This window comes from Halichoerus grypus, chromosome 10 (genome assembly GCF_964656455.1).
Source record: "Halichoerus grypus chromosome 10, mHalGry1.hap1.1, whole genome shotgun sequence".
NCBI lineage: Eukaryota > Metazoa > Chordata > Mammalia > Carnivora > Phocidae > Halichoerus > Halichoerus grypus.
In genome coordinates this window covers 117,346,472-117,371,276 of record NC_135721.1, presented here as the reverse complement: position 1 = coordinate 117,371,276, position 24,805 = coordinate 117,346,472, and the positions used below count along the sequence as shown (strand labels likewise).

At 50.2% G+C, this 24,805-nt stretch overlaps 1 protein-coding gene across 4 annotated transcripts; it reads right to left on the bottom strand.

Moving 5' to 3' along the window:
- Nucleotides 1–1,102: 1,102 nt before the first annotated feature.
- MANBAL (mannosidase beta like) lies at nucleotides 1,103–24,287 on the bottom strand. Of its 4 annotated transcripts, XM_078057162.1 has the most exons (5): nucleotides 24,185–24,203; nucleotides 17,898–17,994; nucleotides 16,296–16,434; nucleotides 14,826–15,034; nucleotides 1,103–2,032 (listed from the first exon to the last, which is right to left on the bottom strand). In XM_078057162.1, exons 4-5 carry the CDS (start codon nucleotides 14,973–14,975, stop codon nucleotides 1,925–1,927), a joined length of 258 nt encoding a protein of 85 aa, XP_077913288.1. In that variant the 5' UTR covers nucleotides 14,976–15,034; nucleotides 16,296–16,434; nucleotides 17,898–17,994; nucleotides 24,185–24,203; the 3' UTR covers nucleotides 1,103–1,924. The 4 variants fall into 4 exon arrangements, with proteins under 4 accessions (XP_077913288.1, XP_035927868.1, XP_035927872.1 ...); XM_036071975.2 differs by lacking the exon at nucleotides 16,296–16,434 and having other exon boundaries at nucleotides 24,185–24,218; XM_036071979.2 differs by lacking the exons at nucleotides 16,296–16,434; nucleotides 17,898–17,994 and having other exon boundaries at nucleotides 14,829–15,034; nucleotides 24,185–24,287.
- Between the last annotated feature and the right edge of the window lie 518 nt (nucleotides 24,288–24,805).

Sequence of the window (24,805 nt, the reverse complement as noted above, 5' to 3'; positions counted from 1 at the left end):
TCTCTGGCAAACAGCCTCCAAGGGAGACAATTTAAGGGAGTTGGACCTACTGAGGCAGCCTTGTTCCTGTGAGCCAGAAGTTGTCTCCCCTGCAGGAGGCTGGAGTACGTCCGCTCCAGAGGTCGCTCCCCCGCCACTCTCCCAGCATGATTTCCCTCTGGTCTCACCTCCAGCCAGGCTTTAAGGCTCCGTTCAGTCACCTCCCCTCTGCCAGGTGGCTGTGCTGACCACCCAGACGGAGCTGGGTATCCCTCTGCTCAGCTCCCACAGGATCTGCTGCTCCCCCGTTGGACAACCCCCCACCCCAAGTCTCCTTCCATGTCTGAGTCTCCCACTGGGCTAGGCAAGCTTCCTCCTTTCTGCATCCTGGGCGCCTAGCAGGTGCGAGGCATCTAATGGGCTCTCAATAAACATCTGGCCACGCCTGGTCCTGCTCCACCGAAGCTCCAGCCCCTAGACGTCCCAGACCTTAGTGGGGCCCCTTACACACTGCGCCTACGGACACTCCCTGAGTGTTTGTTAAATACCAAGGAAAGGGCCATGGACTTGGACCCAAGCCCGACTTCTGGCACTTTCAAGTACTTTGGACTTCAGTCTCCCATCTCTAAAATGGAAGTGATACACCTCCTCACTGGTTGTGACGACATTTGGGAAAGTGTCTGGCAAACTGGAAAGCAGCCCGGCAAATCAGAGTTACCAGAGCTCGAGGCTTTTCCTTGGCAGCTGATGCAGGGCACGTGACTGGACCTGCGTGACCCACCCCACGCCACGTGAGGCCTTCTAGTTGGTTTTTGTCAAGCTGCTTGGAGGACAAGCAGCGTCTTCCTCTGGCAATGGGAACTGGGGAATGAGTGGGGCCCAGCCCCGGTGGAAACTCTCACACACGCACGGACGTTCACGAGTGTCTCCAATGACTAAGGGCCACATGAAGCAGTTGGCTGGACCCTTCCTGAAACCTGTCCCGGAATGGCTCGGCCTGCAGCGCTGCTCTGACCATCCTCAGCCCTACTCTCCCACTTCTCTGGGGGTGAGCCCCTTCCCCGCACCCAAGGCAGGGCCCCAGACTCCCCTTCTCCCTCAGCAGCAGGTAGCGCACAGAAGGTTCAGCATGTGAGGCAGTTTATTGACATTTACTTGCCCAGATGAACTTTTCCTCGCTGTTCTGGGGCTAAAGGAACTGGTGGGGAGAGGGGAGGTGTACGGATGGAAGCCAAAAGGCTGAATGTGTCATGGTTGGCTGAAAAGTGGTTGGTCTGAGACGGACAAGCCCCCCATTTCAGAGGCTAAGAAAGTCTGGGCCCAAGAACATGCAGTCATACAGCCAAATCCCTTCCATCTGCCAGAGAAGCAGGCATGACCCTGGCCGGCTCTCCCGCCAGCGTCGGGCCTGGCCGTTGTGCCTGAGGGACCACCTACAGCACAGTGGCCGTGGCGTCTTGACCTAAACACACAGGGCAGGCCTGGCCTGGCTCCATCCGAACAGCAGGGACAAAGGTGGCTGATGAGCAGGTCTGCGGTGCTCGCGGAACGGGAGGGGCGGTGCTCGTCAGCCTGAGATCACGACTCTAAAATGTAGTGTGAATCCACAAGTGGGGGCCTGAAGGCTGGACACAATGATGAAGTATGGAAATGTCATTCTGAGCTGACCCAACTTCTGAACAAACAGACTTCTTACCCAGCCTCTGCACACAGGGTGTTTTAGTCCCCTTGGCTCTGCACGGTCACGGGAGCAGAAGGAAGAGGAAGTGGTGGGCTGCCCAGCTGGGGCCTGGGGACTGTCATGATTGTCCAGATCTCTGTGGTCAGAGAGCAGCCCAGCCACTTCAGCCCTGACCCGGGGACGACTGAGGGAACAGGACGTTGAGTCCCAGGAGGGCTGCCCCGGAAGGCCGCTGCCCCGGCCGCCTGGCTCTGCAGGCCTCTTCTACCGCTTCTTCTTGGCCTCCTTCTTGGGCCTCTTGCTGGCGGAAAGAGCAACAGCCTTGGGTTTCCTCGTCACCTCCGCGCTTCTGGGCTCAGAGGGCCCTGCCTCCTGCATGGCAATAGAAAGGACAGTCCTGTTTAGATGAGTCCAGCCTGACACCAGCAAAAACGAGATCGTTGTCTGAAGGGGGCTTTGCAAACTAAAGCACACGGAACCACTACTGCTGGGATCTGGGAGCCTCAGGTGGGCTGGGCTACCCGGGGGCGGGGGGACAGGGCAGTTCTCAGCGAAGAAGAAAGAAAGAGGCCCCAAGGGACCCAAGGGAGGAGGCAACCTTTGGTGGGGGGGGGATGGATGGATGGATGGATGGATTTAGGCCCCTCCACATGCCAGCCAAGTGACCAGTGGGCAACTCACGTCCCCCTCCTGCGTTTTGGTTTACCCACCTATGAAATGGAAACAGTGATGCGCGCTGGGGCAAGTGTGGCATGGAAAGTGCCCAGCGGCTGTGGCCGCACCGTGACGGGCTGCTCGTCCTGCGCAGGTACCGGGCAGAGCGCAGGCGAGGAGCCGGCTGTGGGGCAGACCCACCGTGGCTCGCTCCCCCTCCGGCCCTACTGTCCTCCTTCTCCCATTCGACCCACAGCATGCCAGGGCTAGGAGCGGTGGAGAGCGCTGGCCCGCAGCGGGGCAACCACTGCCCTGTGTTCTGTGGGGCCCGGCGGAGGCGCCCCGTGGGGGAGGGCGGAGGGCAGCCTTGGGGCAGAACTCCAGACTCTCCCTACAAGCTGGGCAGCCCTGGTTTTTCTATGTGTCCTGTTCCCTGTAAGATTTGGTTTATGCAAAGGCTCTACTGTTTTAAAAACAGGTTTAAAACCACAGACCCAGGCTCACGTCAGAGAAGAATCTGGAGGGGACTCAGTCCGGTCAAGTGTTCCCTGACCCCAGGGAGTAAGTCCCACCATGCCTTGGTCAGGCAGCATGTTAGTGAGGCGTGTCCGGCCTGGAGAACACTGACCACGGTCCCCGGGCCTCCTCCGGCCCTCAGGTGGACTTCACTTGGCCTGAAGTGTTTATTTTTAAAAATCTGAGCTAACTGGTAGATTTCCCATTCAATCGAGACTCCCAGCTTTTCTTGAAAACGTGAAACGCCTGGCAACAGCAGCCCCTTTCTTCAGGTGCCCACACTCCCACGGCCCCAGCACTAGGGTCAGGAAATGTGTCTTGGTACCTGTGTTCTTTTATTAAAAATGGGAAAATAAAAAGCCGACGAAGAATACTAAGAAGGAGCATACTTCTGGAAGAGAAAAATACTTCCTCGGTTGAACTGGCCGACTCCCAGCTTCCCGCTTGCTTTGCTCTCTCTCCTTCCCTGGCCCTGCACCTCAAGCCCTCAGGCTGACAGGAGAGGTGTGACCGTGGCTGGGGAGGGGCAGTCCACACCTACGTGGGGCCTACTCCAGACGTCTGTCAGCTCCCTCTTATCAGCCATCCTTCCCTCCACCCCCCGCCAGCCCGCCTGCTGAGACCTCAGGAAAGGCCCAGCCCAGTCCCAGGTACCCACGTGTGAGCTTCCCAAGATAACAAGGGGGCTGGCCCCTCCCCTAGCCCGGTCTCCATGGCAGCACTGGACTCCCCCAGCCTGTCAACTTGGGCCGACACTTTAATGTAACTTAGCCAAAAAAAAAAGAAAGAAAAAGAAAAGAAAGTTAGGCCATGAGAAAGACAAACAAACAAAACCGAACCTCAGAGGAGCCAGCGTGTCAAGCGCACAGGCTGAGCACCCCCACCCAGAGCACAGCGGGCGGCTGGGGGGGACGGCTACTGTTTAAGGCAAACCCCATAGGGCACAGTCTCTGGAGACCTTGGGAGCTGGAAACTGTCCCCAGTCGGTGCCTATGAGGCCGTGCAAACCGCTCAGTCCCTGAGTGCCCGAGACAAACAGGCCCTGACGAGATGAATGGTTTCCGCACAGGGAACACGCCAAGCCTGCCAGGATCTCCGGAGCTCCCGACCCTCTAAACTCAAAGCTGGGTGCCCCCTCTGGTTTCAGTGGGGCCCAGGTCAGAATCCACAGGGACGGTGACACCCGCCGGCCAGCCCCAGAGCCTCCCTCATCCCACAGACCCTCTCTTAGGGGTCTTATCCACTCTGGTGCCTCCTGACCTCTCTCCTGAGCAGACGTTTTCCTGACCCAGCTATCTGTGTGATGGCTGGGACTGGTGCCCCCCCGGGGGACGTCCAACTGCACTGTCCCAGACCCAGCACAGCCCCTTCTCCAGCAGGCCAGGTCCTCCTCCCCGCCTGAAGGCAGAGCCACCACAGCCCCAGTGACCCCACCCGTCTCTCCTCCCAACGGGCTAGTCAGTCACCCGTCCTGGGGATTCAACCCCCTCTAACTCTTCACTTGGTCACTCTCTCCAGCACCGAAGTCCCTACATCACTTCCTCCACTGCTGACCTCCCTGCTCTACGCCACGCCTCGTGCAGACCCCCCACCTTAAACCTTCTAGGGGCTTTCCATCTCCCACAGCCTCATGCCCCACATTCAGGAAGGCATCGAAGGAGGCCACATCTCCAGCGTCTTCTGGGCTCTTCTCCAGACCCCACACTGGTCAGCTGCCCGGGCTTCTGCTGGTCACCCCTGACAAGAGGAGCACCCTTCCTGGCCGTGCGGCAAACCCCTCCCTGTGGTCTGGCCCAGCTAAGAATGCACTCCTACTCACTGTCTAGCCTTCCTCCTCTGCTCCTCTACCTCCAGCAAGGCATATCCCTTCCTCCACCCCTACCCCCTGGTACTGAGGAACCACATGGTGCCACATCACACGTTACCACAGGTACACGTTGTCCTGTTGGTTTCCCCTACTAGCTTGTGAACTCCTTGAGACAGCTTCAATTGTGAATGAATGAATGAATGAATGAATGAATATGGAAGATCAGGCAAGATCTCCCATAACCATGGAAACTTCACTCTTATCATCATGAAAATAGAACACTTAAGGGCGCCTGGCTGGCACAGTCAGTGGATCATGTATTCTGATCTCGGGGTCATGAGTTCGAGCCCCACGGTGGGTGTACAGATGACTTAAATATTTACAGTATATACATAACACTTAGGACCAGGTCTCCCCCTTCCCATGGGCACAGAGGACACGAGCAGGTGTCAAACCCAATACACATTCCCTAAGTCAGGCTAGGCGTAACCACCAGTAAGGAGCCACGACGGCTGCACTTTACAGCGTGCCGGGCCCTGGGCTATGCGGTGTGGACACACCTTATTTTAGCCTCGCAAAGTGCCATGCTGAGTCCCACCGGAAAGACGAAAGAAGAAACACTCGGAGAGATTATGTGACTTGCCTAAGGTGTCCACAGTCGGTGGGCAGCAGCGCCAGGACGGGAACGGCGGCTCTTACTGGTTATAGGGTACAGTCTGTCCCAGCTGTCCTGGGGACCTCAGGGCTGCAGACCGAGAACCCGAGTTCACTACGAAACCCACCCTCTAGCAGCACCTGGAACCACAGGCTGCACGGGTGACGGGGGAACGACAAGAAGGGCCCGTTCCAGATTCTGCCAATGGGTCATTCGGACCGCTTGTTTGTAACTGCAGTTCCGGCGGGAGTCAGGGCAGCGGGCTGGTGCTCCCCGTGCCGGGCTTTGTTTTTCACAGCTGAAGGCAGCTCTCCGTGGGTGTGTGTTCATATTACAGTCATCGAGTCCTCTGAGCGTGCTGTCTCCTCCTCACCGCAGACCTCCTCCTCCCTTCCCCACCTCAGTTTCTGGCATCGTCACTCACTCAGTTACCCAAGCTCGAAACCTCCAAGTCATTTTTGAGTTCTCGCCATTCCCTCGTGCCCCCACACCCCATGTGCCCCAGGTCCTGCGCATTCTCCTCTCCAAGGGGCTCTCGACTCCGCCCGGCCCCTCTGGACACCCACTGCTGCACCAGGCCAGACGCCACGGCCCCCTGCCTGCCCCCTCGCTGGGTCAGCCTCCCCCACGTTCTCCTCGCCGCCCGCCCCACTGCTTTCGGTCTATTCTAAAACAATAGTCTGGACCATGTCTGTCTGCTGCTTTAAATGTGTTTCTGGTCCCCCCTTCGTAGGAGACAAATTTCTAAGAGCTTCCCTGGGGCCTCCAGGGCCACTCCACTCCGGCGCTGGCCCTGCCTCCCGGCTCGCCCCCCCCCCGCCCCATGCAGCCCACCGCCCTGCCCGGCTACCGGCCCCCCAGTACTACCCACCCTCTGTCCCCTTTCCTGCTCTGCCGAGGTTCCCAGCCCTCCCACCTATCTGCGTGCGCCCAGGGGATGCAGTTCTGTGCCAGGTGCCACGGGGTAATGAAGAGAAGACACGCTTAGCGATGTGCACCAAACATCCACTCACTGAGCCTGCATCACCCTAACGAGCCAGCCACTGTGAGCCCAATTTACAAGCAAGGAAACTGAGGCTCACTGAGTCTCAGAGACGGGTCCAATGGGGCACAGCCGAGTTTCCAAGCTACAGGGAAGCAAAAGCAGCTCTCGTGCACATGATTCAGATGCTGGGGTCCTAGCCATGAAGAGCTGTAGCTCCAAATTCTTAGCCAGCAAGAACGACTCTGAACGAACGGCTGACTTTTAATTTCTCCTCAAATGCGCGCTGCGGGGACAAGCTAGGCAGACTCCAAGCACTACGGCCCCATCTTCAAATCTGGGAACTCCGAGCCTCCTCTGAAGCAAGTTTGAAGTTTCCTGGGCAATCACGCCGTCGGGAGTAAAAGAAAACCTCCCCCGCCAGGTGGCTGCTGGCTCTGCGGAGGCACCAGGCCTCATCAATAATGAAGCAGTTCCACAGCTGCTTACGAGGCCAGAAAATTGCTGCTATTCATCAGATTCAAATAATCGAATCTGTGCCACAATGCAGCGAGTCCCTTCCAGCAGGGAAAGCACTCAGAATTTTATGATTTCCACTATACAGTTCAGTGTGGATTCAGTCCGATAAATCAGAACAAAGCATCATTCCACACAGACCGAAAACCATTCTTTCCTCTCAAGCGGTCCAGGGAAAGAAAACCACTGTGCTACACGCGTGCATCCTCACGTACCCGCTCTCACTTGATCCCCAGGAACTCCGGGCGGGGAATGCACGCCGTCCCTCTACAGCTCAGGACACAGGCTTAGGGACGTGAAGGGTGGGCCACACTCAGACCAGGTGCGCCCAATGCTGATGCTCCCGCTCGTCCTACTGCGCACTCTTGGCCCAGGCCCTGGGCAGGGTGGGGGCTGAGAAGCCCTTGCAGGGGTGGAGCCAGCAGTGCCCTTGAGAGGAAGCTAGGACTAACTGGAACAGGGAGTGGGGGAGGCGGCCCACGGGGGCTCGGCGAGGCGAACGAAGACACGGTGTCCAGGATGCGCCTGGCAGGCCAAGAGAATGGTGATTACAGAGAACAGCCTGGGAGCTTATTCCAGACAATTCAGCACGACTGCAGGCCCTTCCCACTGGCTGGTCTGTGGCTCTTTGTGTGTCCAGCTGTCCCTCCCATGAGACGGTACACATCTCAAAACCATGTTTATACCGTCACCCTGCCCACCACACAGCAATCTCTCCAGAAGGGCTCGTTAAGTAAAAAACACCCTGCCGCCCAATTCAGCTGCAAACTGCTCCCAAGCTTAAAAAAATACAGGGCAGAAACTGCAAAGTTAGTTCTCCGAGCCTGTCTCCTAAGGTGTTGAGAATTGGTATAATATACACTTTCCCGAGTTAATTACTTACTCGGGCAGCCTCAGACAGAATTTTCCAACAGGGTCCTGAACTTCTAGGCCACTGCCGGGAAGGCTCCATCCTTTTCAGGGCTCCCAAACTGCAGAGCTTTCTAGCTGACAGTGAAGCCTACGTGGGCATCACACTGAAAGCCACCATTCTTGCTGTCAATTCTGGTGAGTTCTCCACTGGATCACAATGCTGCACGTCAGTTGTCTCTGTCTGCCCAACCCCCCTTTCCATGGGGGCTCTGCCCTTTCTCGATCCATGTGGTTCTAGGGGGGACTCTCAGTCCCTGTGGCCACAGGCATGGCCAATTAAATGTGGCCTGGCCAGAAATGGTACCCACTGCCCCTTCCCACCTATGGGGCAAGGTGCAAGCAAGTGGCCAAGCCAGAGCCAAGGACAGACCTTCCATGAGACCTGGAAAGTGAGCACAGGCAGAGACATGGCTTCTCTCGCTTGTAAATCATGAGTGGTAAGGCAGCAGATGGGGGCGGCTGCGGCCATCTCCCGGCCACGTGGCGAGGGCCTACAAATGAGGCCAATACTCGCAGGAAAGCCAGGAGACAGAGACAGAGCCCTGAAGACCTTTGGAGCCTCTGAGCCAAGCTGCGCCTTGAAATTCCCAGTTCTAAGAACCAATGCAGTTTCTTTCCAGAGAAACTGCTGGAGGTGAGTTTCTCGGAACTTTCAACAGAAAGAGTCCCCATTACTGCAAGAAGAGACTGTGGCGGCCCACACAGAGACAGCAGAGTGCAAGCAAAGGTACCGGCCTAGGGGCTGGCAGCAGCCGCGGAGATGTGACATATACATGTGAAGAGATGGGGAGAGTTAGCACCCGAGCTCTAGGAGAGTCTGTGAGTCACTGCCAGATGAACCACTACTATCTGCTTCGTGAGTCGCCGAACTGAAAGTCAACACCCACTTGCTTAGGGTTAACTGGATCAACGTTCTGTGTAGAAACACCCAAAAGAGGCTGGGAGTCCGCTCCAGCGAGCTTTTGGGAGACAGGGAGAGGGGCTCCCTACCTGTATTTCCTCATTACCCACTCCTTAAACTCCTGGAATTTGGCTCCCACCTCATTAAAGCACCACACCCCACTCTCAGAACAGCTATAGCCTATCTTCCCAGAAAATATGCCTGAGCATAAAAACCACATTTTGTTCACAGTTTCGGGGAGCTTGCAGACTTCTGGAGCCTATCCAGGGACCCCCTAGGGATCCAGGAACTCTATGGAAGCCAAACTCTGGAGGGGAGCAGCCTCTCCTCGGTTGCTCTGTGGCTCTTGTTGCCCCATCTCTGGGGGGACCGTGATGGACAGGTGCTCTCCTCGAACGACGGCGGTTTTCTGGGAGACCGCAGGCCCCTCTGCCCGCTGCTCTGCCCTGTCTTCTGAGAGAGCCACCGGAACGGAGACCCCAGCTCTGTCTGCACAGCACTCCTGCTCCTTCGGGACGCGGCCTGCCCCTCCCGCCACACGGGCCCTAGCTGTCCCAAGCTGGGTCAGCTACAGTTCCTTCCCTGGGGATTCTGGAATTGGACCAAGCAAGACGGCAGCCTCCAGACGCTGCAGCTGAAAGACATAAACTCTAGAAGCTGTCAGTGGCCATGTTTCATCTCACCACAGGGACAGCGAGCAGAGGAAGCAGGGCCCTGGTGAGAGAAGTGAAAGACAGGAGACAGACAGGGAGGGGAGACCGAGGGGATGCAGATGGTGAATGACAGCGTCCTGGTTCCCACCCCTTCCAGAGGGCCAGCTGCAACCCTGCTCTGGGATGGCACCTGCACCTTTTCAGTATATCCACACTGCACAGAAACTGCTTCAAGCAGGTCGGGAAAGCCCCAAGGTCAGGCCTTTCCTGAATCTTAATTTCCCTTAAAAAGCTCAGCAACCCACTCTTGAAACTCTAGGGTTTCAAGTAGTAATGCCATGTGGATAAAATACCCCCCAGGTCTCTATCCCCAGCTTCTCACTGGCTCTTTCTTTCCCACTTGGATGTCTTGCTAGTATTTCAAACTTAACACTTAACATGTAGAACTGAACACCTCCTACCCTCCCAAAATTGGTCTGTGCTTCAGGGAACGAGCCTAAGACTAGACCAGCGGCTGCATAACAGAAGCACCTGGGCACTTCGAGTAAATACCGATGTGGGCTACAGTGAACAACAGAATCAGAATCCCTGTGGGTGCAGCCCAGGCCTTTGAACCGCCCCCAGGCAGGTGCAGACAGATGGGAGAATGGTGGACCAGCCCAAGGACTCCCCAGGCCCTTGCTCACAGCAGACATCAATGATCACTCACTTTACCTGGAGCCTAGAAGCAGGCCCAGAATCCATCCATGATGGCCACCCCACAATCCATCAGACTTGACATGAGAGATGACATGTATGTGCCCTCTTGGACTAGAGAGAAATGGTGTAGGATCTACTCTCTTATTTTAGAATCCAGCCTATGAGAAAATGCTTGGAGTAAGTGTAGCCCAGGCCTCAATCAGGCTCACACAAATGTTTGTTTTCTCAGGTCTTGGTTTAATGAGGTGTTGACGAGAACACGTTCTCATTTGGCTTAAGACTGGAAGGACTTTAGTTTTGATTTTGCAAACTGGCTCTTGCTCCCACTATGAAAAGAAGGGGGTGGGGTGGGAAGCATTTGTATGTGTTCCCTTTTTCTTCCCTGATTACCCCCAAAAGAGCTTTCAAATAATCTGCTAAGTATTGAAGTACTGAAGTCATAAACTAGTTGCAAAAAATCGGCTTACTGGAACAACAGGAAAGACATTCTTTTGCTTTTCAAAGGCTTTCCCATCATCTAGAGCCAAAAATATTATCTTCTGACCCAAAAAGCCACTAATAAACCTTGTTTCTATAGGCCAAGCAAGAGGAATGATTTTGCCCTAAGCAAAACGGCAAAGAGAGCAAGACTGTTCTCTGGGTCCTCCCACCCCCAATTCTACCCTCTCCCACCTCCTGGCACCCTCCACTTCCAGTGGCACCTTCCACTTCCCTCCTGCCCTCGGGCTTCCCCAGGGTCCCCACCAGCTATCCCCACAGGCACCCTTCCTCCCTAAGAGCTCCCTGGCCCCAAGTAAAATCCCCTTCTTTTCTCCATCCCCATCCAAATTCCAAATCCCAGCTAGCTGCAGGCTCAACCTCTGAGCACAGTCTCAGCACTCACCCTCCCTTTGTGAGACGGTTTGTGCACAGAGTACTGTGCTCCCTTCCATCTATTTAGGAGTGTGGGGGGCAAGAGAAGGCTGCCTTCTGGGGGCACACTGAGGAAAGCCTGCAGTAGAACCCCTGCATAATTGGGGGCCATTTGTTGGCCTGATGCACCAATAAAGTTTAATTACCGGTACTGTATTTTTTGTTACTGATCCACTGAAAAGCTTAAAAAAAAAAAAAAGGCTCAAAACAGTAAGCTTCAGTTATGAAGACAATTCACTTATGTGAGCCTTAGTCCCCTAAACTGCAAGATAAATTAAAATGAGATGGTATGTACTATATTTATATTTCAAAAGACGAGGCTGTTTTCCCAAATTAACCTCTAAATGGCAGAGTGGGAGAGTGGGGGGAGCAGGCATACGGCTGAGCCCTTTGTCAACTCCCTGCCTCAACAGGCCTCAACCCACTGTGCCACTAAGAACCTCAAAGAGGGGCGCCTGGGTGGCTCAGTTGGTTAAGCGTCTGCCTTCGGCTCAGGTCATGATCCCAGGGTCCTGGGATCAAGTCCCGCATCGGGCTTCCTGCTCAGCGGGGAGCCTCCTTCTCCTTCTCCCCCCCTCGTGCTCTTTCTCTCCCACAAAAATAAATAAAATCTTAAAAAAAAAAAAAAAGGAACCTCAAAGAGATGAGTAAAAGGCACCCCCTTTTCCTTGTTTGCTAAACTGACCCAGGCCCTCTGGGACCAGCTAGAAGGGTTAAGAACACTAGAGGAGGTGAGGAGCAGCTCTCCAAAAGGCCACATACCTCTGACTATACATCTCTGCCTATAAAATAAAAACATTCATCACCTCCCTCCCTCGGGACTCCTAGCAGGCTTCATCAGTGGCCAATGGCAGTAAAAATGTTTGTTATTTATAATACCCAATAGCATGCCGTGTCTGCGAGGACAGAGCCCCAGAGCACAGGGATTACGTTTTTAGAGTGTGATACAATTGTGGGTGGAAAAACTCCAATCGTGACCTCCTTCTCAAAACACCAGAATAAGAAACGGAGATGGACAGGACCCTCAGAGGCCATGAGTCCGTCCATGTTCACCAAGGCTTCCCATGCCCTCAGTGGCTGTGCCTTCCCCCCGCCCTGACCCCTAAATGCTGGAGCTCCTCGGGGCTGCAGCCCAGGTCCTCTGCTTATCGCAGCCCATGTTCTCGCCCCGAAGACCTAGTCCTTGCCTGGCTTCAATTACATCTCAGCTCCCTCATGTTGATCAGCACTCAGCCCAGACCCTCCTCCTGCTAGAGACCTGTGGATCCAACTGCTTACTTGGCAAAACCACCTGCATATCTTAAAGGCACCTGTTAAAAACTGAACTCAGCACACTTCTTCCTCAGCCCCACCCCAAGCTGGTCCTTCGCCAGGGCTCTCCATTGCATCAGTAAATGGCCATGATCCTCCCAGCTACATGAGCAGGATCTCTGGGACATAGTCATCTCCAAGAAAAATGGATCTCCAGAATATACTATATGTTGTTAAGTGAAAAAAGAAACAATGTGAAACTGTATTTAATAGTGTGCCATCTTTTATGTATCAAAGGGGAGAATATTTATATATATACATATGTATGTGTATCCACACCACACACATATGCATTTGCTTATGTTTTTTTTTTTTTAATTTTTAAAAAAATTTATTTATTTGACAGAGAGAGAGAGAGAGCACAATCAGGGAGAGCAGCAGAGAGGGACGGGAGAAGCGAAGCGGGGCTCGATCCCAGGACCCTGGGATCATGACCTGAGCTGAAGGCAGACGCTTAACCAACTGAGCCACCCAGGTGCCCCTGCTTACGTTTTCAAAAAGAAACAAAAAAAGAATAAATCAAAATAATAAAAATGATTACCTATGGAGGAAGGAAGGGAATAGACTGGAGAATATTGAGGTTAAAGGAGACTTTCAATTGTATCTTGTATCATTTTGACTTTGGGAGAAATATTGTACATAAACATTTAATGTAATTTTTTAATTAAATTAAAATGAAAAAAAGATCCCTAAAATTTCAAAACAAGTTGAAACAAATTAGCCTAACTGTACATCACCAGGGGAGTATAACTCTTATGAAGAGAAGAATTACTAAACCCAGTACTCTGACCATACATCCCTACTGGGATATATTCTAAAGCCAGAAAGAACCGCAAAGAAATCTTACATTTCATTCTGAGTCTTAATGTTAGTAGTAAAAAACAATGTAGTTATTTTTAAATTATAATAAATATATTGTAAGTGTGTGCAACAGAGTCAACATAAAAAAAACCTGCTATCTTTAGAAAGCCTGGCTGGCACCTGGGAAATTGGATTTTGGGTGGTTCCCACAACTCCCAGAACTGATAAGAGTGACTCACTGTACCTAAACCAAACAATATGGTTTATGCCGAATACCTACGTTCCTTCTGGAAGTCTGTAATTCTGGTCCATAAGCAGAGGGTGTTTATGTGACCCGTCTCCAAGAGAAGTCCTAGGCAATGAGTCTTAAATGAACTTCCCCGGTAACAATATTTCACACAATGTGATGAGGCTCCCCTTGAAACCATTGAGCATAAAAAAACCTAAAAACTTATCAAATATATAAAAATGTATGTTCAAGGGGTGCCTGGGTGGCGCAGTCGGTTAAGCATCGCACTCTTGGTTTCAGCTCAGGTCATGATCTCAGGGTGGTGAGATCGAGCCCTGTGTCATGCTCTGTGTTCACGGTGGATTCTGCTTAAGACTCTCTCTCCCTCTGCCCCTCCCTCCCATCTCTCTCAAATAAATAAATCTTAAAAAATATATATATATAAATAAAAATACAAATATAATGTTCAAAATGATGTGAAAATCAAAGCTTCATTGGCCGAGATTGGAGGTTGCTAGAGTCCAAACTCACTGCTCTGAAAATTAATAAAGGGAAAGAACCAAGCATTCATCCAGCCTTTACTATGAACAGCATTTCAGAATAACCATACAGGTAATGAGGAAAAGGTCTTCTTCATCGAAGAATTCCAGCTAATAAATGCAAAAGGAAATAATGGAGTTCAGCAATGGATTCTGAAAACACTTAGGTGAAAGACTGGTGGGGATTTTTCAATAGAAGGATCAGCTACCACCACCTGAACCCACTGATCAGTCGGAATCTCTTAAATGTGTGACAAGCAGACACCACATGCTCATCAATGACATGTAACAGGAAGTCCACAGCACCAGCTAGGAGGTGTTCTCACCAAATAACCTGATCTGAGTTCACTCAAGCATCTAGATTGAACTTCCTATTCATAGGAAATACAGGGAACAGAGAAACAGGTTAAATGACGCCACAGAGAGGCAATCAGCTAAATCCTGGAGGTGGATACTGTAGATGACAATGACCTGCTTTCTCCAACAAATCAGTGTCATGAGAAAAGGGAGGGTGGGGGAGAGAGAGTGGTGGAAGGAGGGAGTACGCTACGGAATAAAAAGACCTACAGAATAAAGTCAATACAACAAAAAGCCAATCTGATCCTGTCAGTGTCTTACATAAAACCCTCCGGGCCCCACCCACTCCTCTGGTTGCGCCTCTCATCATGTCCCTCTGTGCTCTGGCCACAGTCATCGTCATTCAGTGACTTGAACTAGACTAGAGTCCTTGCAAATGCAATTCCCCTGCCCCAGGGAAGACCAGGTCCTCCCCCTGGATATGCACCCTCACAGTGCTCTGGGCTTCTCATGGAAACATCCCTAAGTTTCATTTCTGCCCCTCTCCCAAGGACTAGAAGCTGCATGAGGACGGACACTACAACCTGCTGCAGACTGACAGGCAGTAGGCAGTAAATAAAAATCTGCTTGACACGTGTGAACAAATAAAGTACTGGTCACGTGGTTCAAAGCCACTAGGCGGGCATCTGGCATAGTCCTAACTGATCTTCTCTGCCATGGTATCTGTTTTTAGTACCTAGAACCCAGTCTGAGGAGCAGAGGCTCACAGGGAAGGACTCACCACCTCGTGGGACTTGGGAACAGGTACGATGATGGCCAGCACACAGATGAGCTGGAAGATGGCCCCCAGGAAGAGTCCGTACCGTAGCAGGTTCTCCAGGAAAGTAGGCTCAGGCACCTCGGGAGGTGAGAAGTCCAGGTCGGAGGCCATGGTCTCGGCCACCTGCTGCCTGTGGTCTCCTCTGATTCACCACTCTCCAGAGCCAACTTCTAAACACAAAGGTTAAGCGTCATGTTTCTACAACTGACTTTTATCCACTTGCACAAACACATACATACTTGCGAGAATATATAAAGTGATCGTGGTGAGATGATAGCAGTACTTGAACCTAAGTGGAAGATATATGGACAGTCATTGGACTATTCTTTCAACTTTTTTGAATATTTGTATTTTTTCCAAATACAAAGCTAGGGAAAATAAGTAAAGGCAAAGACTTTGACAAAAATCTCTAATCAACATACATTTGAAGGCCTGATACGTTTCAGGTTTTGTTCATTTATTCATCCAGTTATTCATTCAACAAATACCTGCTGAACACCAAGCACTGTAGAGAGAGCAAAAGAGACAAATCCCTGCTCTCTTGGGGCCTACATCTCGGGGCAAAGGCCGACAACACAGCCAGACGTGCTGTACCAGCTGGTGACAACTGTTTTGAACAAAACTTACGAAGGGCACTGTTTTATTTTGTACAGGGTGACAGACAGGAGGGGCTCGCTGAAGAGAGGGGAATTGAGTGGCAGAGATATGAAGTGTGAGAGTGAGCCATTGGAACATCTGAGAGAGGCATATCCAGGCAGAGAGAAAAGCAAGCATAGAGGCCGTGGCGCAGGGAAATGAGGCCAAAATGGCCAGAGAAGAGTGCTCAAGAAGGAGGGAAGACCAGGGAGAAGTGCAAGTTGACCCCACTAGGACCCTGACATTTCTGGATTGACTGAAGCCACTGAGGATTTTGAGCAGAGAAGTGACATTACCTGACTTACATTTTGATTGGTGGGGAGAGGGGCTGCAGAGTAGACAAAGGGAGGCCGGTGAGGAGGCCACTGCCAGTAACCCAAATAAGAGATGCTGGGGAATCCAAATAAGAGATGCTGGGGGCAGTGGTAGCCAGTGGTGGCAGGTCCAGCTTCAGCCAACCTGTCCTTTCACCAGGGCCCCCACTCCTAATACCTTGATCAAGCTGAAAGGACTGCCTGTAGTTCTCCAAGAGCATGGGCTCTTTCAAAATCCTGGGCCTCTGCCCAGGCTGCACACTCTGCCAAGAATGCCCTTTTCCATTCTGACCGCTTGGTGAAGCCCCCACTCTACCTCTGAGGCTGAGCTCAAGTGTCACCTCCCCAGCATGCCTTCCTCATTGCTGTCTCCTACCCTGGTATGACTGAACTGCTTCCCCTCTACCACAGCACCCACAAGGGGCTTCCTTCTGCCCACCGCAACAAGAAAGGGGCAAAGTGACTTTGGAACCAGGCCCACCTGACTCCAAAGCCCTCTGGGTTTTCAGAGATCTGTGCCACAATGCAATTTCCTGCTAAATCTGAGCTGTCCAATATGGCGGCCATGAGCCACATGTGGTTCTCGAGAGATGAAATACAGCTGGTCCAAACTGAGGTGGCTGTTAAGTCAAATACACACTCAAGTTAGGACATAGCAGGAACATAAACATGTAAAGTATCTCATTAATGATGTTTTTATATCGATTACATGTTGAAATGATATGGATTAAATTGTGTTATTAATTTCACCTGATCTTAAAAAAAAAACAAAATTGGAGGATTTACTTTCTGATTTCAAAATTTACTAGAAAGCTACAGTAAGCAAAACAGTGTGGTACTGGGATAAGGATACAGACGAATGGAATAGAGAGCTCAGAAATAAATCCTCACATAGGTAGTCAACTGATTTTCAAACAAGGGTGCCAGCATCATTCAATGGGGAAGAACAGTCTTTTCAACACATAGTGCTGGGAAAACCTGCAGATCTACATGCAAAATAATGAGGCTGGAACCTAACACCACATACAAAAATGAACTCAAAAATGAATCAAAGCTCTAAACTGAAGAGACCGAACTATAAAACTCCTAGAAGAAAACATAGGAGAAAATCTTCATGAAATTGGATTTGGCAATGATTTCTTAGACGTGACACCAAAAGCAAAGGCAACAAAATAAAAAATAAATTGGACATCATCAGGACGAATTTAAAAATTGGTACATCAAAAGACACTATCAAGAGAATAAAAATACAAAAGTTAAACACAAAATTACCATATGATCCAGCAACTGCACTCCCAGGATATACCCCAAATAACTAAAAGCAGAGGCTCAGATTACCTGTACACCAGTGTTCACAGGTGCATTCACAACAGCCAAAAGATGGCAACAACCAAGAGCCCATCAACAGATGAACAGATCAACAAAATGTGGTACATATGTACAAAGGAATACTATTCAGCTATCAAAAGGAGTGAAATTCTGATACCTGCTACGACATGGATGAACCTTGAAGACATGATGCTAAGTGAAATAAGCCAGACACAAAAGGGCAAATGTTGTATGCTCCCACTTGCAAGAGGTACCTATACTAGGCAAATTCATAGAGCTAGAAACTTGATATAGGTTAGCAGGGGCTGGGGGAAGGGACTGGGGACTTAGTGTTTAATGGAGGAGTTTCAGTTTGGGATGCTGAGAGACTTCTAGAAATAGACAGTAATGGTGGTTAGACACCACTGTGAATGCCACTGAACTATACACTTAAAACATGGTTAAAATGAAAGAAAAAAAAAGGTTAAAATGGTAAATTTTATGTTATGTATATTTTACAATTTAAAAAATTTACCTTTTTCTTTTTACTTTTTAAATGTGGCTACTAGAGAATGTAAAATTACACACTTGGCCTGCATTGTATTCCTACGGCATAGCCTTGGGCCAAAGAGAAGGTTCGAAGACCTTCCTCCATGGCGGCACTGCAGTTTCATTGCTTTGCACCATCGTCAGAAGAGGGACTAAAGGGTAGCAAAACAACCTTCTCAGTAAACAGAGTGGGACTTATGCAAAGGTGTACTGTGTCCCTTCTGACCTGGACACTTGGGAAGGTTACACGCCCGTGCCGGCAGGCTGTCCACTTTCACATAGCTTCTGCTTTCTCTGGGAGCCACCTTCAAAGCCTGGGGCCCCTTTTGGAAAAAAAAAAAAAAAAAAAAAACAACTCAGAGCTGGCAGATCTTCATCCTCCCAGGAAGGATTTGACTTCTGGAAAGAACCCAACATCCTCTGAATCCAAGTGTGGTGAATCAGGTGGGGCCACGAGCTCAGGAATACCATTTTTGGTCAAATACAAGGTATGACGATGCTCAGACACAGGCAGATTGTTTGGGGTGGCTCATGAACTGGCCCCAAAGTGAATTCCAAGGCGGCCACGGGAACAGCTTCTCTGGAGGAAACATGCCGCCCTGCCAGGGCACCAGCATGTGAACACCAAGGTGGAAGCAAGCGTTCTCGGTTCTTCACAGTGGCAGCTCACAAAGTATACATTTTTATTTAATTCTTTTTAAGATTTTATTTATTTGAGAGAGAGCATGAGCAGGGGAAGGAGCAGAGGGAGAGGGACAGGCAGACTCCGCACTGAGTGCGGAGCCCAACGCGGGGCTAGATCCCACGGCCCCAAGATCACTACCTGAGCTAAAATCAAGAGTCAGAGGCTTAACCAACTGAGCCACGCTGGCGCCCCTAAAGTCTACATTTTTAAAAATGCCCTTGGTCCCAAGCTTTATGCTTAAGACTGTAACAAGCCTACTGAACTTACCAATACTTAGAGTAACTAGTGTTACCAATAGCAACACTGTTATGAATACTTGGAATACAATAAAAAGACGGGGCCTGAGGGTGGGGGCAAAAAGCCTGATTTTATCAGCAATTAGCTACACTTTGGGCCCATCTCTTGACCTCCTAGAGACTTGATGTTCTCATGAACCAAACAACAATAATATTTATTCGAAGCTATAATGCATTTAGGCTTTTTTTTTTTAATGGCCGTAAGGCCATATATAACAAGAGCCATAAAAGTGATTATATCCTTTGACTGAATAACTCACTTCCTAGAATTTACAGTAAGGAAACAATTCAAAACAAGAAAAAAGGCTTCAGGTACAAAAAAGTTCACAGTGGCGCTATTCATGATACTGAAAAACAGGAAGCAACTAAAGTATCCAACAATAAAGAAGCAGTTAACCCAATTATGGCACATCATGGCATATTCCTCCTTCCCTAAAATGGCAAATACAAACAATGCATATCAGGTCAGTGGAAAGTCTTCGCAAAGTAACATTCGCTGAAAAGAGACAACAATTATATGAACACTGTGACTGCAACCATGTATAAACTTGATCTCATTGGCCAAAGAGCCAAACAGGCTAGGAAGATGTGAATCGTCGCTGTAATCGTCACCGTTCAAGCGAGGACTCCCGTATTGGACAGCACAGGTGTTAACAGGAGAGTGGTTGTGAAAAGGTTCTGGAAAACACAAAATGCCCTACACAGATTGTGTATGCTTTACAACTCTTATCTAGTTTTCTCTGCACCCCTGCGCTTGACTTCCAGCCTTCCTGCCAGTGTTTCTGGGTCTTCAATTCCTGAGTACAGAAGTCACATGAGTCCTACTCATCCTTCAGATCTCAAGTAGGAGGCAGTTGCCCTCAGACTCCCTGTGCGAGGCTGTGCCCCCCCACCCCCCACCGTGGCTGCAGCAGCAGCAAGGAACGAATCATTTGCCAGATGTGCACCACACCTCACAGTGAGCATCTCATTCACTTCGCAACCACCTGGGGAGGCAGGTATTACTAATGAGGAAGAAGAAACTGAGGCTTGGAGAGGTTACGTGGCCTGCCCAGGACTACGTGGCTGATGAGAGGAAAAGACAGGCTTCAAACTGGCTGGCTCCTCCACAGCCTGAGCTCTTTCCCACTAGGTCAATGGTTTTCAAAGTGCAGGCTGTGACCCATCAGTGAGCCACGGAAACCACTTAGGGGGCTGCAAGCAGCAGTTTTTCCTTTTAACTTCATTAGCCAACACTTGATTTAATTAAATAAATGACAATAGAAAATATTACATTAGTGGGGCACCTGGATGGCTCAGTCGGTTAAGCATCTGACTTCTGATTTCAGTTCAGGTCATGAGCTCAGGGAAGTGAGATGGAGCCCCGCATCGGGCTCCGAGCTCTGAGCGCAGAGCCTGCTTAAGGATTCTCTCTCCCCCTCTCTCTGCCCCTGCCCTCCCCCCCACCCACTTGCTCACAAGCTCACTCTCTCTCTTAAAAAAGGGAGGGAGGGGGGGAGGGAGGGAGGAAGGAAGGAAGGAAAAATAACACATTAGTAAGGGTCAGTATTGTATCCTGAAGCTTTTTTTCAGTTACATCCATTTACATCCAACTATGTGTGTTCTGGGCCAAAATTCAAAACATACTTCTTATTATTTTGAGAAATAAGGAGTCTGGAGTCTAATGTTTTTTACTTGCTCCACTATAAGGCCCTGGACAGCAAGGGCCCTCGGCCCACCCTGAGTCTGTTCCAGGGCCTGACTCAAACATGTGGTGAATGATGAAGCCTATGCCTCTTTCCCACCTGGAAAGCAAGAGCAGATGCCTCAACCAACTGGCTCATTTAACAATGAGGGGTAGGAGTGGAGAAGCACGGGGCTTGCTTAGGCTTTCCCAGTGAGTCAGGGCAGAGCTGACTCTCCTGCGGTGTCTCTAGCCCTGCGGTGGGCCAGACTCGCTTTAAGAGCAGGAGCAGAGGTTTTTATATGTTGGGGAAATCTCATACCCCTACCAGAATTTAGTAAAAACCACTTACTCATCTATTACCAAACATGACAAATAATTTCATAAGGTTACTAAAACCCCTGAGGCTCATCCCTGAATGCCAGACACTAGTGGTCTGAGACATTCATTCATGGGACACATATTGAGCACCTACTGTGTGTCAAGTATTATTCTAACTCCCACCATGGAGTTTTCATTCAAATGGAGGCACTCACACACATACAAATGGAATATAATGTCAGAGCTGAGTATTACAAGAAAATATAAAGAGGGAGTATGATTTTATATGAGGTGGTGAGAGGAGGGCCTCTCTGAGAAGGTGACATTTCAGCAGAGGCAAAACGAAAGCACAGGAACATCATTTATTTTTTTTTTTTTTTAAAGATTTTATTTATTTATTTGACAGAGAGAGAGAGCGAGAGCAGGAACACAAGCAGGGGGAGTGGGAGAGGGAGAAGCAGGCTTCCTGCCGAGCAGGGAGCCCGATGTGGGACTCGATCCCAGGACCCTGGGATCATGACCTGAGCCGAAGGCAGACGCTTAACGACTGAGCCACCCAGGCGCCCCAGGAACATCATTTAAATATAGGCTGGAGCAACCCAGGTTGGAGAAACGGCGGGGATAAGGTCCTGAGGCAGGAATGAGCTTTATGATCAAGAACAGGAGAGTGAGCAAGCTGGGTATGGCCAGTAGGCCATTATAAGGCCTTAGGCTTCTCCCCTAAGTAAAAGGGGAGCCACTTGAAGGTACTTAGCAAAGATGGCAGGGTCTGACTCATTTTAAAATGGTCCCCCTGGGGCGCCTGGGTGGCTCAGTCGTTAAGCGTCTGCCTTCCACTCAGGTCATGGTCCCAGGGTCCTGGGATCGAGTCCCACATCGGGCTCCCTGCTCTGCAGGAGGCCTGCTTCTCCCTCTGCCTGCCGCTCCCCTTGCTTGTGCTCCCGCTTTCTCTCAAATAAATGAATAAAATCTTTAAAAAGTAAAAATAAAATAGTCCCTCTGGCTGCCACTGTGTTGAGAACAGACTGCCGGGGGACAGGAGTGGGAACGCTGATACCAGTCGGGAGGCTGCTGTGAAACAGTCCAAAAGCCATGCCTCCACTGCCGCAGTGGGGGTGATAAGCTCCGGGTTATGGATATAGTTTGCAGAAGAGCCAATGGCATTGCTGACGTAAAATCTGAAAGAAGTAAGTTAAAAATAATCCCTGAAGGTGAAACTATTCTGTATGATACTGGAATGGTGAATAACAAGACATTAAGGATTTGTTAAAACCCACAGAACTTCCCAGCACAAAGAGCAAACTTTAATGCATGCAAATGTTTAAAAAAAATCATTTAAGGGGCACCTGGGTGGCTCAGTCAGTTAAGCGTCTGCCTTCGGCTCAGGTCATGATCCCAGGGTCCTGGGATCAAGCCCCGCATCGGGCTCCCTGCTCAGCGGGGATCCTGCTTCTCCCTGTCCCTCTGCCTGCCACTCTGCCTGCCACTCTGCCTACTTGTGCTATCTCTCTGTCAAATAAATAAATAAAATCTTAAAAAAAAAAAAAAAGAATTATTTAAGAGGTCAGGATATCCCAGAATGGAACACAGAATGTGACATTCTGAATCTAAATGTATTACAAATGTATTAAACAACTTTACAGCAAGGGCAGGGGGAATCAGGTGCAGACCTCAGTAACTTTGGAAATGAGTGAAGTCTGTAGGACTTAAGGTAAAAGGAACTGCATGTGTACAGTATTCTCTAGTTGATAGTTACTTCCCACAGGCGGCAGACGTTAACAATTCTGAAACCACTATATATGTATCCTGAAATTGAACAGCTGAGTACATTGATGGTAGATGGTGGGAGCTAGATTAGTCACAGATGGAGTGGAGTGGGAGGTTACAGATAAGCCAGAGGAGACTAGAAAGATCCATGTGGAACTGATGAGAGTTGCAGATACGAACTCAGATTTAACTTAACATAGATACACGTAGCTACACAAAGAAATATTTACAGATATGTGTGCATATATACACGTTAGTATACACACATCTGTCTCTTACACTGAGGGTCTAGAAACATGGGCATCCCCGTAGCAATGATCACACCTAACAACCAAGTCTTGGCACTTAGTACATTCTCCAATAAAAGGAAGCAAGTCTCCATGGAGAAATGTTTAATTCTAGGACTGAGGCATGAAATATACAGGACGAGCCAGGAACAGAAAGTGTTAAAACACACACACACACACACACACACACACACTCACTCTCTCTCTCTCTCTCTCTCTCTCTCTCTCTCTCTCGCTGGGGCATGTCAAAGGGATAGAGGAGTGCCCAATGGCCAAAGCTGGAGCACTTTGAGCAATTAAATATAGAATTACTGGATTAAAACCCAAAGTATGAAAATAAATATCTGAGCCCATACTGATATAAATAATTGAATAGGTAAATAAATAAATGGGCGAGAGTTAACAAATTTCCCATGGAGAATTCCACATAATTTATGCAGATACTCAGCCTTTAAATGTGAAGCATGATTCCACACTCTTAAGTGTGGGCTGTATTCCAAGACTTTATTCCAAGACTACAATATGGAAAAGGGGAGGAAGGGAAGTAATTTTACAGTGGAAAAGCTTGACTACTTCAAGCTAGTGATCCAAGTTAACATCAAGGGACAACTTATATTGATAGTATGTGCCCTTGATGTGATGTGATGAGAATGGCCCTTTACCTCTGTGGTTTTCCTCCCCAAAACCCCTAACTCCCATCTAATCATGCGAAAAAAATATCAGACAAATCTCAATTGAGGATCATTTTACAGAATATTGGACCAGTAATACTCAAAACTGTCAAGTTGATCTAACAAGGAAAGTCTGGGAAACTAGCAGACCCAAGAGGAACCTAAGGAGACATGACGACTAAATGTAATACAGTATCCTGGACAGGATCCTGGAACAGAAAAAGGACATTGGGGGAAACTGAGCCAAATGCGAATAAAGCATGGACTTTGGCTAATATTATCAATATTGGTTCATTACGACAAACACGCACTGTGCACTTAACTAAGCGCTTTGCATACACCATCTCATTTAATCCTTAGATCAAGCCTATGTGCCCATTTTACAGAGGAGGAAACTGAGAACCAGGGAGGTAACCAGAGAAGGCCCACCCACGATTACACAGTACTATGGGGCCCGCTCAGGAGTCGAACTCCGGCCGGAATGACCCCGGAGCCCGGGCTCCTCCTAACGCTCCACCGGTGGGAGGAAAGGCCAGATCCCGGCAGCGAGCGCAGGGTTCAGGCCCGGGCTCCGAGCGAACACACTGGACGGCACCGGGCGAGGCCTTCCACCTCCCAGGGACTCAAATTCCCCTCTGCAAGTAACTTCCTGACGAGCGCCCCGGGAAGTTATTCTCGTCCCGCGCAGGGCGTCCCCGGGGCCCGCCGCGCAGCGCCGCCCGGAGCCCCCGGGCCGCGGCGCCCGAGCCCAACCCCCTCTCCGTTCCCACCGCCCGGGCCACTCCGCCCCGCCCCGAAGCCCGAGCCCGGCCGCCGCACTCACCTCCCGCGCCGCCCGGCCGCTCCCCCGGAAGTGGTTCCGCGTGGCGGATCCCGGAAGTGACGCGCTCAGCGACCAGCGGGCTCAGCTCCGCCCACGTTGCTACGGTTCCGGCCTTTGTCCCAACTTTGTGGGTTTGAGGCGGAGGGGGGGCCATGGGGAAGCGGGATCCAGACCTCTCCGGTTCCTCTAAGCCCCTTTGTCTCTGAGCTCATTTCAGCAGACGTTTATAGACGTCTATAGGCGCTTTAATTCTATGCTAGACCCTGAACTGGGAACCTACAAAGAGGGGAGAGGAACAAGAGTCTGTACTTGCCCTTAAAGGGGCTCACTGTGGGGTGTGGATGAGGAGGGTCATAGGAAACAGAGATGTTTTATGTGTTGAATTGTGTCCCCTCCCAAAAAAGCTATGTTGGAGTCCCAACCCCCAGTACCTCAGAATGTAATCATATGTGGAAGTAGGGTCTTTACAGAGGTAATCACATTAAAATGAGCTGATTAAGACAGGCACTAATCTAATAAGACTGGTGTCCTTATTTAAGGGGGAAATTTGGACACAGATCTACACCCAGGGAGCATGCCATGTGAAGATAAAGGGAGAGATCAGGATGATGCTTCTACAAG